Source organism: Corvus moneduloides, chromosome 1 (assembly GCF_009650955.1).
Source record: "Corvus moneduloides isolate bCorMon1 chromosome 1, bCorMon1.pri, whole genome shotgun sequence".
Lineage (NCBI taxonomy): Eukaryota > Metazoa > Chordata > Aves > Passeriformes > Corvidae > Corvus > Corvus moneduloides.
In genome coordinates, this window is record NC_045476.1 from 64,520,701 (window position 1) to 64,534,216 (window position 13,516).

The window sequence follows — 13,516 nt, forward strand, 5'->3', positions numbered from 1 at the left end:
CCCAGATGGGAAAAGTCTGGGGAATCGCCTGGGCCAAAGACCTTTCACAAAAGGCAGTTTGGGTACAGTCATCCTGTTTCAGTGGTTTCATCTGATGATAGTGAGCTGGGCTGTGCCATGTAGCCTCAAGGCCAGACCACAGTTCCTGGCTCACTTTATTTTCTTGCACAAACATAATTACTGATAGCAATGAAAAACATTTGGGATTATTGTTTTTTCAAGTACTAATTCTGACTTTCTTCTCAGTAGAGAAGATACAGCTCTTTTTTTATGTTGGTTAAATATAAAACCCAGGTCAATGGTAAAATCTTCATTAGAAGCAATACTCTACCCAGACACAAGTCATAAATTACTAACTGCTCTTTACATAAAAATATATGAAGAAGAGGAGACAAGGCAGTGGTGGTGACAAGACTGAACAATCATTTGGTACAGCAGAACTGGTATGCCATTCTCCACTGCACAAAGAACAATTAAATATATTAGAGCTCCTTCCACCTGATTGCTAAAACACATGGCTGAGGGAGGAAATATGTCAGAAGTCTGTAAAATAGCAGCGGACTGCAGAATTGTTCACTGTCTCTTCAGTACAAGAACTAGGGCATCTCCAAAGAAACTGTCCAATGGAATGTTCAAGATTTGAATAGGACACAGTGAGAATTACTTCTTCACAGAACATTCAGCTGGGCTGTGGGGTCCCTTGACAAATGCTGTGCGTGCCAAAAGTCTGCATGGGTTCTACAGCTGATTGGTCAAATTCATTCAAGAAAAGTCTGTCAAAGGATACTAATTTTGGAGGTGCCATCTCTGACTCGGGGCTGCCTTGTTACTCCGGTTGGTTAGTGCTGGGTGAATATTCTGGGAAATATCACAACTGTACAATTCCCAGGATATCTACTGTTGGCCATTGTTGGAAACATGCTGTGATGCTAGACAGATCTTTCATCTGTATCAGTGTGGCTGTATTATGTTCTTCTTTGTCTGCTCTGCTACTACACCATTAAACCTGCCCGTGATCAGTTTTTTCCCAGATTTATTATACAACTGGGGTCATGGGGTACAAGAGACTCTTTCTCTGCCTTTCCTAAAGAAGACCAGAAATTGGGGGGTGAGGGAGACTCTCTCCCTTTGGTGGCCAGGAGCTGCAGGAAGAGGAGAAAGGAGAAATCACTCCATCCACAGGAAAGCTGAGGGATTTGAACAGCGCTATGTACTAGGGAGTCTTCACCTACTCCCTATCTCTTTCTCTGTTCCTCAGCTTATACTGGCATTTGGATGAAGAGAGGAAGATATTACTTCTTGTGCCAAACAGCTGCTCTTCTCCAGAAGGCTAATACACGGATCTCAGCCTGAACTGAACTCCCAGACAAGACAGGATTTAACCTTTTTCCAGTGGGAGAAAAATTTCATCGTGATTCACCCTCATGTTTTTGTATTACCCAACTTGTAATCAAAGAGCACTGGTTCCTGGGGTCAGTACAGTGATCCCAGGATGAAGCTCAGTGGTCTGTGATAAGAAGCCATACAAATAGGTGGTATCTTCTGCCCTCTGGGTCAGTGACCTGCTCCAAAAACATTAATACATGGTCTGATTTAAAGGAGGTCTGAACCTCTAAAAGCTCTGAAAATGCTAAACAGTGCATTAGAAATGAAATAGCAGAGTAACTCCCATGTCTCAGCCTCCCATTTCCTAGCATGGATATGCCTGCCTCATGAACAATGTCAGGCACAAGGGCTTGAGTAAGCTATACAAACACAGTTATACAGGTCAGTCCTGAACACTTGAACTCTAGCCATGGAAGAGCTACACGCTTGGAGACTCTCACCTTAGACAGTGGCAATATATGTTTATACCTGCAGCCAGACATTACCAGCACCTGTCTCTCACCTCCCAGTCCAGAACTTCCGCGAACGGAACTTGTGAGAGTGGTAAGTCAGAATTACCTGCTTTTATTACATTTTTCTTTTTATAAAATGGTTGCTTTTAGAAAATACACATTAGAAAGCTTAAATTAAATTTTTTGTGATTTTTTTTCCTAATCTTTCACAACCGTCTTTGAATCACAGGCACAAACAGTAGTTTGGGAAGCATGGAATTAAAGGCTACTTTTCTAGACCTTCTATAGTCAGCAAGTCTCCGTTTCTCTAAAATAAAACTTCCTTCCTAATCCTTCCAACTTCAGTACCTTGTTTCCTCCTTTTACAAGGGCTGCCCTTCAGCATTTCCGTCAGGAGGTGAAGAAGAAAAGCTCTTTGACACAAGAAGGATTACTTACTTCATTGCCCAGTGTGTTTGTCCTAGGCTCGCATTTCCCTGTATTATTTCCTTTCTTTTTTTTCCCCCTTTTTCCCATAGGAAGGCACTCTATTTTTGTGCTAGCACCATGCCATGTTTGCAGTATTTTTACAGCTCTGTTTTGGTGCTCCAAATCTTCATGAATTAAGGAAGAGGTGGTTTACTGATAGTAAGGGGTTTTCCTTCTCATTTTCAGAGAGATTTTCACCAGTATTGTGGACTGCTCATTCAGATATTCAACTGAGGGATGGAGGGAAAAGCTAGTTACAGTAAACTCAGGGTGGTATTTCTTTTGTTTTGTTTTTTTTAAATTAGGTAATTCCTGTAATAAAGTATCTAACACATAGGGAGCTGATAACACAATGTGAAATTCTGCAAGTAAGATGCATGGTGGAGGCCACAATGGCAAGCAGAGAACTTACAATTACAGTACAATTCCTCAGTACACATTTAGAAAGACCGACACTCATCACCCAAACTTTCCACAAATTAGCTTAAAAGATGCTCCACATAAAGTATGCTAATACAGCAGTGAGACTTCCACTCTTCTTTCTTCTCTATATGAGTTAAAGAATCTCTCCCTTCCCTCTATCTTTTCAATCTTAGAAATGTCAGGAATGCAATATCCTGTTTTCTTTGGTTTTGCTGGGGGCCTTGTTAGTGCCTTAGCAAATGTTTAAATGCTGAAACTTTAATAAAGAGCTCGGCTGTCCAAGAGAACCTCATTAGTCAGGGACAATGAAAGACTATTAATAGCAACATCAACAATATGCAAACAAAAAGTCAGAACAGTGTCTAAAAGCCCTTTCTTCTCTCAAGTGCCAAAAATCCTCTTACTTTTGTCTCATGATAGCCTCACTGTATTACAGCTTTTCTGTTTGTAAAACTGTAATTTCTATTGTAAACACCCCTTCTCAGAAATTCCCTTCTGCTTTTTGAAAGACACCTCTTTCAAGGTTTTTACAATCCATCACAAAAAGGTGTAAGATCTTATTTTTGTCCCTTTGAAAAATTACAATTTTCACTTTGAAATAATACAACTTTTAAGAACTCTAGCCTTGAAATAACCCAGGCTAACAAGAGTGATTTCATAGTAAGTCAGGGAAGCACAGACTGTTAGCATTTTACTGTGGATGAACCCTTCACAATTACAAAATATGACGTTTTACTGCACACCCTTGCTAAGGCTTCTGAATTGTGATGAAAAGAAACAGAACAGATTTGCTTTCAGAGAGAGAGTACATACAAGTACACTTACATTCAGGCTACTTAGATGGTAGGAAAAATTTTCTTTAAAAAATAAACATTTCACTGAGAAACTTAACTAAAGTTACAAACTTGATAAATGTAAATATATGTCAGGTAAACTCATTAGGAAGAATCAAAGCTAACCTAAAAAGGAAGAGTCCATATAGCAAAATGAAAACATTAAAGGGATGAAAAGGCTCAAATAAAATAGCTGCTTTAAGCAATTTGCATTCTCTCTGCTTTTCTGTAATGCAATCAAAGCCATTAACTATATATAGCTCAGTGTCTCTTTGGTCAGCAAAAAACAACTTAGCAACACAACCAGATCAATCCCTTCTTCTACAATGCAACATGTTTTTAATTAAGAAAGAACGCCAGGATGAAGGAGGCCTTACAAGTTCAATAAGCTGAGACCATTCAATTTTTGGAAGTGGGGGGAAAGGGTTAAGCTTTTTATTGTAAACTTCACTTGCTTTATGTTAATACAACTATTTAAGCCCTTTCTTGACTTTCTGATCATGTCTTTTGACAGGAAAGGGAGTATTTGTTTTGTCTGATTTTAACCCTCGGGAAAGCAAACCAGAACTGCCCAGAAATGTCTATCCTTTATTCTGACCTCTGCCTTCCAAAAGGAGCAGTTTAGGCAAGATGCATTTACCAGAGAATGGAAGTATGAAATTCCCTTTCTAAAGCAAAAATCTTACCTGGGTAATCATTCTTGTCTACATCTGAGTCTCCTCTTAGAGTGAAGCCAAATCCCGAAGGCATGGACTGTGAGGCCCAGGCTCCATTGAGAACCTGGGAAGGGGTAGGGTTTAACCCATTACTGTATCCATTGTAAATGAGCACTTTCCCTCGTCTGTCTTCTCCTGCAAATGGTGCACCAATAGCAATGTCTGCAGTGAAAAATAAATAAATAAATAAAAAGAATGGACACAATTATAAATTAATTCCCTGCAGGAAAACAGACACAAATGGCTTCTGCTACAAACATGCAAGAACGTCAACATTCTTTACTTCTCAATGAATTCTAGTTTAAAGGCAAATATACAAGATGTTTGCAGTGTCTTTTCTGTGTCAAACTTTCATGACAAAAGCTTATAAAATAATCCTATGAAGAGGTTATTGAATTATACTAAATAGCCAGTCCACATTGGATTCCTCTACATATTTCCAAGGCAGTTAATTAGCTTTAATAAACCAAGATCTAAGGAATGCCTGCTTCTACTTTCATATTTTTAAACAGCCACAAATTTTCCTTGATTTCCTCTATCACCTAGATAATAAGGAGCAGCTGTTAGGTAAAACTAATTTTCTTTTTCCAGATAACATATTCTACATAGACAAAAAACTTCAACCCCTCAAACATCTAACACTTTAGAATGCAAAGGAGAACAATGGAATATCATGTTTTCATCTATACCAATTCATCATCTTATTGAGAAATAGGAATAGTACCAAGTCAGGAATTTCGCAGGAGGTCTTACGCACTATGGAATTAAACACTTCAATCCTTAAAAATGAGGTGCCATATCCAAGAAGCAGAACTTACAGTGCTCTTCTTCGTTTCTGTGCATGGGATGTGGAGACAGTCATGTCTAGATTGAGATTCAACAGCTGTACTAGCTGAGCTAGCCAATAGGAAACAACAGAGGGTATGTATCTATAGCTCTCATTTTTGGGTTCTGATCTAGGAGCTGGTGCTGGACTTCTTTATTACTCTTGAATTGAGCACCTGGACTCTGTAGCTTCACTCTAAAGGCAGACGTGCACCAAAGCTCATATTCAGTTACGACGCAGAAGACTTTGGCTCTAGAGTATCCTTAGTCTTTCTACAGTGACAGACAAAAGCAGAAATGTCTCCTGCCTGCCTCATCTGAATTCTGGAGAGAAGGGAGACAAATACTGCCTGCCCAGAGTAGCTGAGGGTATCTGCTGTTGCTCACTGGTAGGAAACAGGAATTCTCCACCATGACGTTCAGTTGTGCTGAACTCTATGGTGGGATTCCAGGACAAGCCAGTGAGGGTACTCTCAACAGTCACAATCCAATAGCTTCTACCCACAGGATGTTATTCATACTTTGTGCACTCAGAACCCCAATGCAATTCTATGACTCCTGACATGACTAATCCCTTGCACAGCAGCCACACAATGAGGACACTGCCCTAGAATCTAGTGGCTAGAACATTGTGAAAAACAGCCCTCAAGTTAAGGAGGAGCAAAGTCCACTCAGTGGGACAACTATTTCAAAGGCTACTGTGCAAAACAGCTCCTCCAGGAGAAAGTTTTAGATGTAGAGATACCTGCATCTAAAACACAGGTGTTTTAGATGCAGAGGTACCTGCTTTGAAGATCCCTAACATCCTGGAAATAAGAAGTAAGGAAATGCATGTAGGGAAAACCAAGGTGCTACTGACCATGTCAAGGAGCTCAAGGTGCTCAAGGTATTCTAGCTATCTCAGGTAATCAAGCAGTTAGTTGTACTGTTTTCTTGAATGTAGGCTGCCAGTTAACTTACATGAACATTTTGTTGTGTGCATGTGCTATAAGCATTTGAGAAAGAACCCATTATGCACCTGTGTCTTTTAGTACTTAAGTACCAGTGGAAGGCTGATTCCAAAATAGTACTTCTGTACTTGCTCAATTCTTTCATGCTGACAAAATACTCCATGTACTCAGGCCTCATTCAATTATCAAATTCTTCCAAGCATTTGAGGAGAGAATTCTGCTTTCAAAAAAATTAAACATCTTAACTAAGTAATGAAATGTTATTATAGTTATAAAACAAAGATATTTTTATTCAACTAAACATACTAATATTTAGTAAAAAAATCACACTGTAGTCTATATGACTTATCGGTCAGTTTTTCATGATTTGGGTCTCAATATCAGTTTCATTAGCATTAGTGTAAATTCTCATGAATTTCAAAGACGGTTACCTGTTAAAAAGCCTTTCCCAGCACTGCACAGACACTTGATATTTGCTGTTTAGGCATTTTTAATTTGAATGTTAAACAGATATATAATACATTACATACAAATTACCATTATATCCGTCTTGATTGAGATCTCCGAGGTGTGTGATTGCACTGCCAAATCTACCAAACACTTCAGTGCCTGTCAGAATTTGTGCATCTTGGAAGAGGAATGCACTTTCTTGCAGGTACAGATAAACTTGCCCAACTTCTTTAGGCTTGCTCTCAAATTCTCGTTCCATAAAAAGAGGGGCACCAACTAAGATATCATCTAAACTGGAACAGTCAAACAAAAACCAGTGTCACTGAGAGACTGAGTGTAAACAACACAGTTTATACATTTTCTAAACAGGAAGCTGATAATTATTATACAGTCAGACTAACTGAGGTAAGAAGGCACTTCTGGAGTCCTAGCCCAAACACTTGGTCAAAGCATGGTCAATTAGGGAAGGCTGTCCATAGCTATACCCAGTTCAGTTTGGACTATCTTCACACATGGAGACTCCGCAACCTCTCTGGGCAACTACTTCCAGTGTCTGATCATCATCACAGCAAAAATGTTTCTTTCTACGTTTAAATGGAATTTCTTGCACTTCAGTTTATGCCCACAATAGACACTGAAAACTTACACTTTGCAATTAATGATGCTGAAGTCAGGAATCTAACTAAGAGGGAATCTATGTTACTAGAACAAATTCTCTAGATCTGTTCTGCTAACAGTTCTAGCGAGAGACAAATTTTAGTATAAATTCTAGTTTTTGCAACTTCTACATCAGTAAGAGACCAAAAGAAAAAAAACCCTGCCACTTTACAGTAGATTTTTGAGTAACATACATGAAACACAAGTAGAGCATCAATTGAATGAGAATGCCTCATCACTTCTTCAAATAGAAGCTGGGAGACAAAGCCAAAGCTCTATTTCTGAAAACACTTCTGTTCAGTATTAGGTACACAGGTAGGTGCAGTGCTCATATAATTTTCTGTACGGAGTATTAAAGAGAAAGGACATAATCAAATCACAAAAATAAGATGCTTAGAGGGAAAAGACTTTCTGTCCATTACGGTACTCCAAGGTGAATCAGTAAAAGAACACAGACTAATCAATGCATATTTTGCATGTTGTTGTTCTAAATAGTCATGTTTCAAAACATGTTACCAACATTTATTTAGAGGGAATAAAAAGACCCTTTTATAAACTGTGAAGAATAAAAACAAGTGTGATTGACAGACTCATAACAAGCAGAAGTATTCTTAATGGATTATTCTGAGATATGAAACGATAGTATCAGATTAACTGCTGAAGGTTGCTCAAGGCCATGTAATAAAATAATGTGCATTATATTCAGTAGACATTGATCATCTGTATTAAATAAGTCTGTTACTGCAAATAACTAGGACTACTTGATCCCACAATATTTAATTTGGAAAACATATTCTCTTGCTCTAATGTGAAGGTTTTTTAAAACTTTGGAAAACTCACAGAAAACTTTCTATTCTCAATTCATCTTATTTCCAATATGGGGGTTTATCTATTAGCAAACCAAATAGTAAAATTGCACTACATTGTTTTTCCCAATCCTTATAGAAAAAAAATCTGTATGATTCAGCAGTACCTCAGTTACTATTTTACCATAGATACATATTATGATTCTAAGATATATAGCATAGAATTTAGCACAGAATATGTCATCTAGAAAAAAAAATTAATTACCTTGTAGAACTTACACATTCTGTAAGTTGTGACAAAATACTTCTAGGACTGTTATTTTTCTACGAAGTTTTATAGTATGTTTCCATAAAGGAAAGTGTAATTCCAAATGTCAGGTCAGTTTGCTATAGCTGTCCTATTTTTTATGTTAGATTATACCCTGTGGCATAAATAACTAAAAAAGGAAGGAAGCAGATGCTGACTTGATATAAAAGGTGGGATTTTCCTTTCACACTACACATCAAAAGTTCTCCTCTACTAATGGAAGTTGTTTGTGGTTAGGACAGAATATCAGCTGAAATGGTTGCCATGAAACAAAAGCAACAACGAAAACAAATTATGAATGCTCTTTTAAAAAAAAGTTATTTTACATATGCCATGTACTAAAAGCATTACACAGTAGCACTATCATTAATTACTATTTTAGTACCTCACAGTCCAGATACTCCTAGTACATTGGGACCCCATAGAGTTAAGTGCTGTAGAAACCATGAAATAAAAGATGAGCTTGGCTCCCTTGAATGTTTCACAAATGAGCAATTTTAAGACTGAAGGAAGATATCTTTTGAGGTGATAAGGAACCAAATCACTGAGAGTCAGAAAGCTCCCAGTATATTGATGTAAATTAAAGAGATACCCAGATACCTTTAAAACCCTGGTCCATAGAGCAATTAGAGTGCCTAAAATGGTGAAAAGAGAGAGGCAGACTATCTATCGTGTACTAAAATTCTCTAAGCAGAAGCTTAACCTAGAACACAAGATTGACCAGGTGAGACAGAAAGCAAGCAGACAGGAGCTGGAGCTTGTTCAACAGGGAGCATAGCATCTCAGCTAGAAGTGCACAGTGCTGGGTTATTTTTCTCGTAAAATTTCAACTTTGCTAAAATAAATGACAATAACTGTGTAAAATGCATCAACAGTCCAGGGAGCTGGGACCAGAATCCAGTAGCTAAGATGGCTCATCTTCTGATGTGCTGAGGAACAGGTGGAAGAAAGGCAGTCATCTAATACACTGACCTATTTCTAAACTGGTTATGGGCAGCAGAGCCACCTGGAACACTCACAGCACTTAGTTTGCCTTCCCTCCAGGTCTTCACATATACAGCCCCCACCAAAGCCTTCCTTTCCTCACCCTCTGAAATTTTTCCCCTTCTCTTTCAGAGCTGAGCTCTGTAGGTTAAAGCACACAGCTTCAGCAAGTCCTCTGCAAGAGGGAGCTCTCCCTTAGGCAAATCTAGAAGTTAGGGATTAGAGTTTGGGGATTTTGTGCTGTCACAGCAGTGTACTATAGCTAGAAAGGAAGGATTTGTTAGCTACCCAACTCTCTCTGATCCTCATTTACTTTTTTCTGGTTCCTCTTCAAGTGGGTAAAATAAGCAAACAATTGCTGTTTACCATACTTTATACTCAGTTTTGCCTCCCAGCTTCTACAATTTGATTATTTAGGTAACAAGCAGTGAAGGGGGCATGGGAGGGGTGTGTACTTGTTGGGTTCTAAGTACCTATGTGATTAGTATTATGCATTTTTGTTGGTGAAGGAGGATATTTCAATTGGTCTTTTAAATTGTAGGAGTTTGTATTTACAAAATTGAGAATTCTGAGTCAAATTCAGTTCGATGTGATTGCTTCTAAAAAGCTGTAGGAGTAAATAAAAGCAAAAGCCCGTGGACAGTAATATTAAACCATGAAATGCAGTTCAATTTGCAGCAGTACTTTGAACTGGTTCATTAGATTTCATTACTGCACTAAGATGCTAGAGTTAACATAAATGATATATTAATTTTTTCTCCAACACAGAAAAGTAGCCAGTCAGTATTACTTCCCTTCTGATTAAAAAAAAAATCGTTAAAAAGCACAAAGCTGACCACCTGCTGAGACTGTGTGCCATTCCTTTGTATCCTGCAGACTAATAAAAAGCAGGAATATGGGAAATGTCAAGAGGTCAAAGTATGACTATGGAAAGCTTTGAAAAAGGCCAAATAAAAAACCCAGTAAACAGCTTATTTCACTATTTTTACCGGACTGTTTCCAGCCTAAATTGAAAGTGTTCTCTTTTTCTCTCTTTACTAGGAATGTAGCCTGTAAGTTGATGGCAAAGCTTGATTTGTTAAGTTTCATTGTGGATTTCTTATTATTAGCAATGGGCAACTAAAGGGTAGTTCAAACCATACCCTCAATTTCCCTGTTCTGCCTACAATCCTGATGTGGTACAGATAAAACTGCACGAGTCACTTTGGAATACCCACAGAACTGCTGGGCTAGGTCTACAGAGCTTTTTTCCTAAAATAAGCCTAATCTTTGAGCCGTATCATGAGTCTTATTATAGCAAAGCACCATTCCTAATAATCGTGTATTAATTTTTTCAGCAAATAACTTAATCAGGTTTCTCATACTGATAAGGACATCACCACCTCCTTATCTTTATCTGAATAAAATGCCTAAGCAAGTCTGAAGTGTTAATTTCCCTCTTGCTTTTTTCCTCCCTTTCACTCTTCCTTTCAGATAAATATTTCTATTGACTATATATGCAAACCAGCGAAGACAGACTACATATCTAATCAGACATGTTTATCAAGTAGAGCTTTTTGTGTTTTGTTTTCTGTGGGATGTTTGGATCTCAGGAAGAGTCTTTAGATTTCTTTTAAGATATAGACTGGGAGACCACACAGGCCTCAACAGCACTTTGATTATATTATTGACATAAACAGTGGTTTTAGAGGTACACAGAAAATATGAGACCTGCCAAGTAACCCTATGGTTAACAGGAAATAACCTGCACAGGAAATAGTTTGGTTCAGTGAGAAGTTAAATAATAAGTTCCCTGAAAGTCTAATGAGTGTCTATTACACCTTAGATTAATGTTTCTCCACCCTTTCACATTTGTAATACATCAGTAGGACTAAATTAATTCTGATTCTGTTTATCGTAAAACCAGAAATTTTCAAAAGCTGTGATACTATGCCAAAATCTGATCTCAGAAACTTGGAAAGATTTGAGTACTATGAACCCACCATGGAAACTGTTGAAGCTTCTGTTTTGTTGTTGTTCTTTTGTTTTGTAACTGCATTAACACTTTACCACCTTGTTACTTTTCTCTTCTCTTGTATTCCTCAGTCTTTAAAGGGTCACCAGTCACTAATAAGAAGCAATGACTATTTAATGCACTATGTTTAAGCACCTAATAAGAAATGATTACAAGAAAAAAATACAAAGTAGACATATCTGAGACATTTTGCAATAAGGAAGAGTACACTGCATCTCTAAATATCATCCTGGCTCATCTTTGTGCAGACTTCCAAGGCTGCGAGATTCAGGGATTTTTATGTCCTTGCTAGATAGCTACTATCAATATTCTCTGACTAAAGTCCTCTTCTCCTAAAATATTTAATCAGAATTTACATGACTTGAAAGTTTTGTTCAACAGAGCCTGAAACCCCCAAGTATCTTAGGGATATGATCCCCAAGCATCATGACCCTGGGAGCGGAGCATCATTCTCCCTCTGACACACACAATGCCTGCCATAACTATTGGACATAGACACTTGTTGGCCCTTGGGTGATAAAAATGGATGGCCAACCAGCAGGTGCTGGAATGAAGAAAGAAGAGCTGATGACATTGGAAGGCTGTTAAAATTGAGAAGTGAAGCTATGGATGAGAAGACTTACCTGTATGTGAGAATGGGAGAATTAACTTCTGACTTTCACCTATCTCATCCCAGTGGTAGCTAGTGCTGTTTATTCACTGTTTTTCTACCTAGATCTCTTTTCTAGGACTCTGGACACTCCTCTGAAACACTGCTTTCAATAAATATTTGGGAACATAAACTCACCCAAACTAGGCCTGCAAATACTCATGCCACTGTGACTGCACAAAGATAAGCCTACGTGAACAATTAAAATTAGAAAAGCAGAGAGCCAAGAAAAGCATTTTGAGGTATGAAGCACCTGAAAATCTACATTTATAAATAAGTATCAGGCATTGCTTCTATCAGTGTTCAGTGGAGCCGAATATACGTGGTAACCTACCCATCATTGTTAACATCAGATACTGCAACTGTGTACCCAAAATAAGACGCCATCTGAAAATAAAGAACAACAGATAGGCTTTCATATCTGATATCAAGTGTAAAGGTTTTTTACTGATAATCCTCTTTTTTTTTATGGTCATCAATACAAAAGAATATTTTATGTATTCTTGAAACTATGTTAATGAAACAACATGCTCTAGAGATACAATATTTCATCACATAGTTGCTTGACATTACCTGTTCACCAGTGAAATTCTGGATAAAGGTCAAGTCAGAAGAATTAATAATTGAGACCTGGTAACAGAACAATAAGGAAAGTTTCAAGCACACACGCAGATGCTACAGCATGACATCACTGCAAAAGAATGGTCCACACACTGAAAGATCGTCTAAGTGGCCATGAAAAAAACAATTATTTTTCTGTCTCACCACAGTTTTCCTGTATGATCTTGAACAAATTGCTAAGATTTCATGACTCTCAGGTTCCCCATAAAAAAATAAGGAAAAGTATTTCCCTTCCTTGCTGGACACTGAACAGCAGCAAATCACAGACTATCAGCTAATCAGTGACTAGGCATGAAAACATGAACTTAAAACATAAAGAAGTATATACATACATATATATATGTATACATACACAACTTTTTCCTAAAAAATTTTAAAAATGAGTTCCAGAGACACAAGGAATTTGGGGTCCACAAAACTAGTGAATGTGTCTGTGGCTGGGATCTCTTTTCGCAGTCAGGTTAGTTGTGGAATGTTTTTCCTACAAATTATAAGCTGTATCCACAAATGTATATTGTTTTCTCCCTCACTTCTAACTGCATATCATGGCTCTTTACATCTGGATTTCAGTGTACACACTTACAGCACTGAAAGTAAACACTGGGTATGAATAATCTGAACTTGGACTCCTCTGCACCATGGACACAGCACTGCACAAAAATATGCTAACCTATGAGTGAGCTTAGGTCTGATAACACGGTGGGTACAGGGATACTAGGCAGACTCAGAGCATGTAATTGTAATTGTGACTGCCTATTGAAAACAGACGTCAGAAGGGACTAAGTGCTTACTATTCAAAACCCAAACCAGTAAGGCATTTCAACCCACCCAGATAGCCTGAGGGTGAAAGTCAGTGGCAGTTTTCTCTGATTTGAAAGTTTTGTATGAAAGAGACAGAAAATATAATGGAGCGTTTAACCTTACAAATAGCTTAATGGAGTTCTCATTATAAAAATTATAAAATGAAGGTACATA

At 37.9% G+C, this 13,516-nt stretch overlaps 1 protein-coding gene across 1 annotated transcript in view; it reads right to left on the minus strand.

Moving 5' to 3' along the window:
• ITGA8 (integrin subunit alpha 8) overlaps window positions 1–13,516 on the minus strand; it is a 120,569-nt gene that overhangs the window by 86,547 nt on the left and 20,506 nt on the right. Inside the window, exons 10-13 of the mRNA XM_032113233.1 lie at window positions 12,494–12,550; window positions 12,255–12,307; window positions 6,591–6,796; window positions 4,249–4,440 (exon numbers count right to left, since the gene is read on the minus strand). Of these exons, the coding sequence (XP_031969124.1) occupies window positions 4,249–4,440; window positions 6,591–6,796; window positions 12,255–12,307; window positions 12,494–12,550 (508 nt within the window). The remainder of the gene's footprint in view (window positions 1–4,248; window positions 4,441–6,590; window positions 6,797–12,254; window positions 12,308–12,493; window positions 12,551–13,516) is intronic.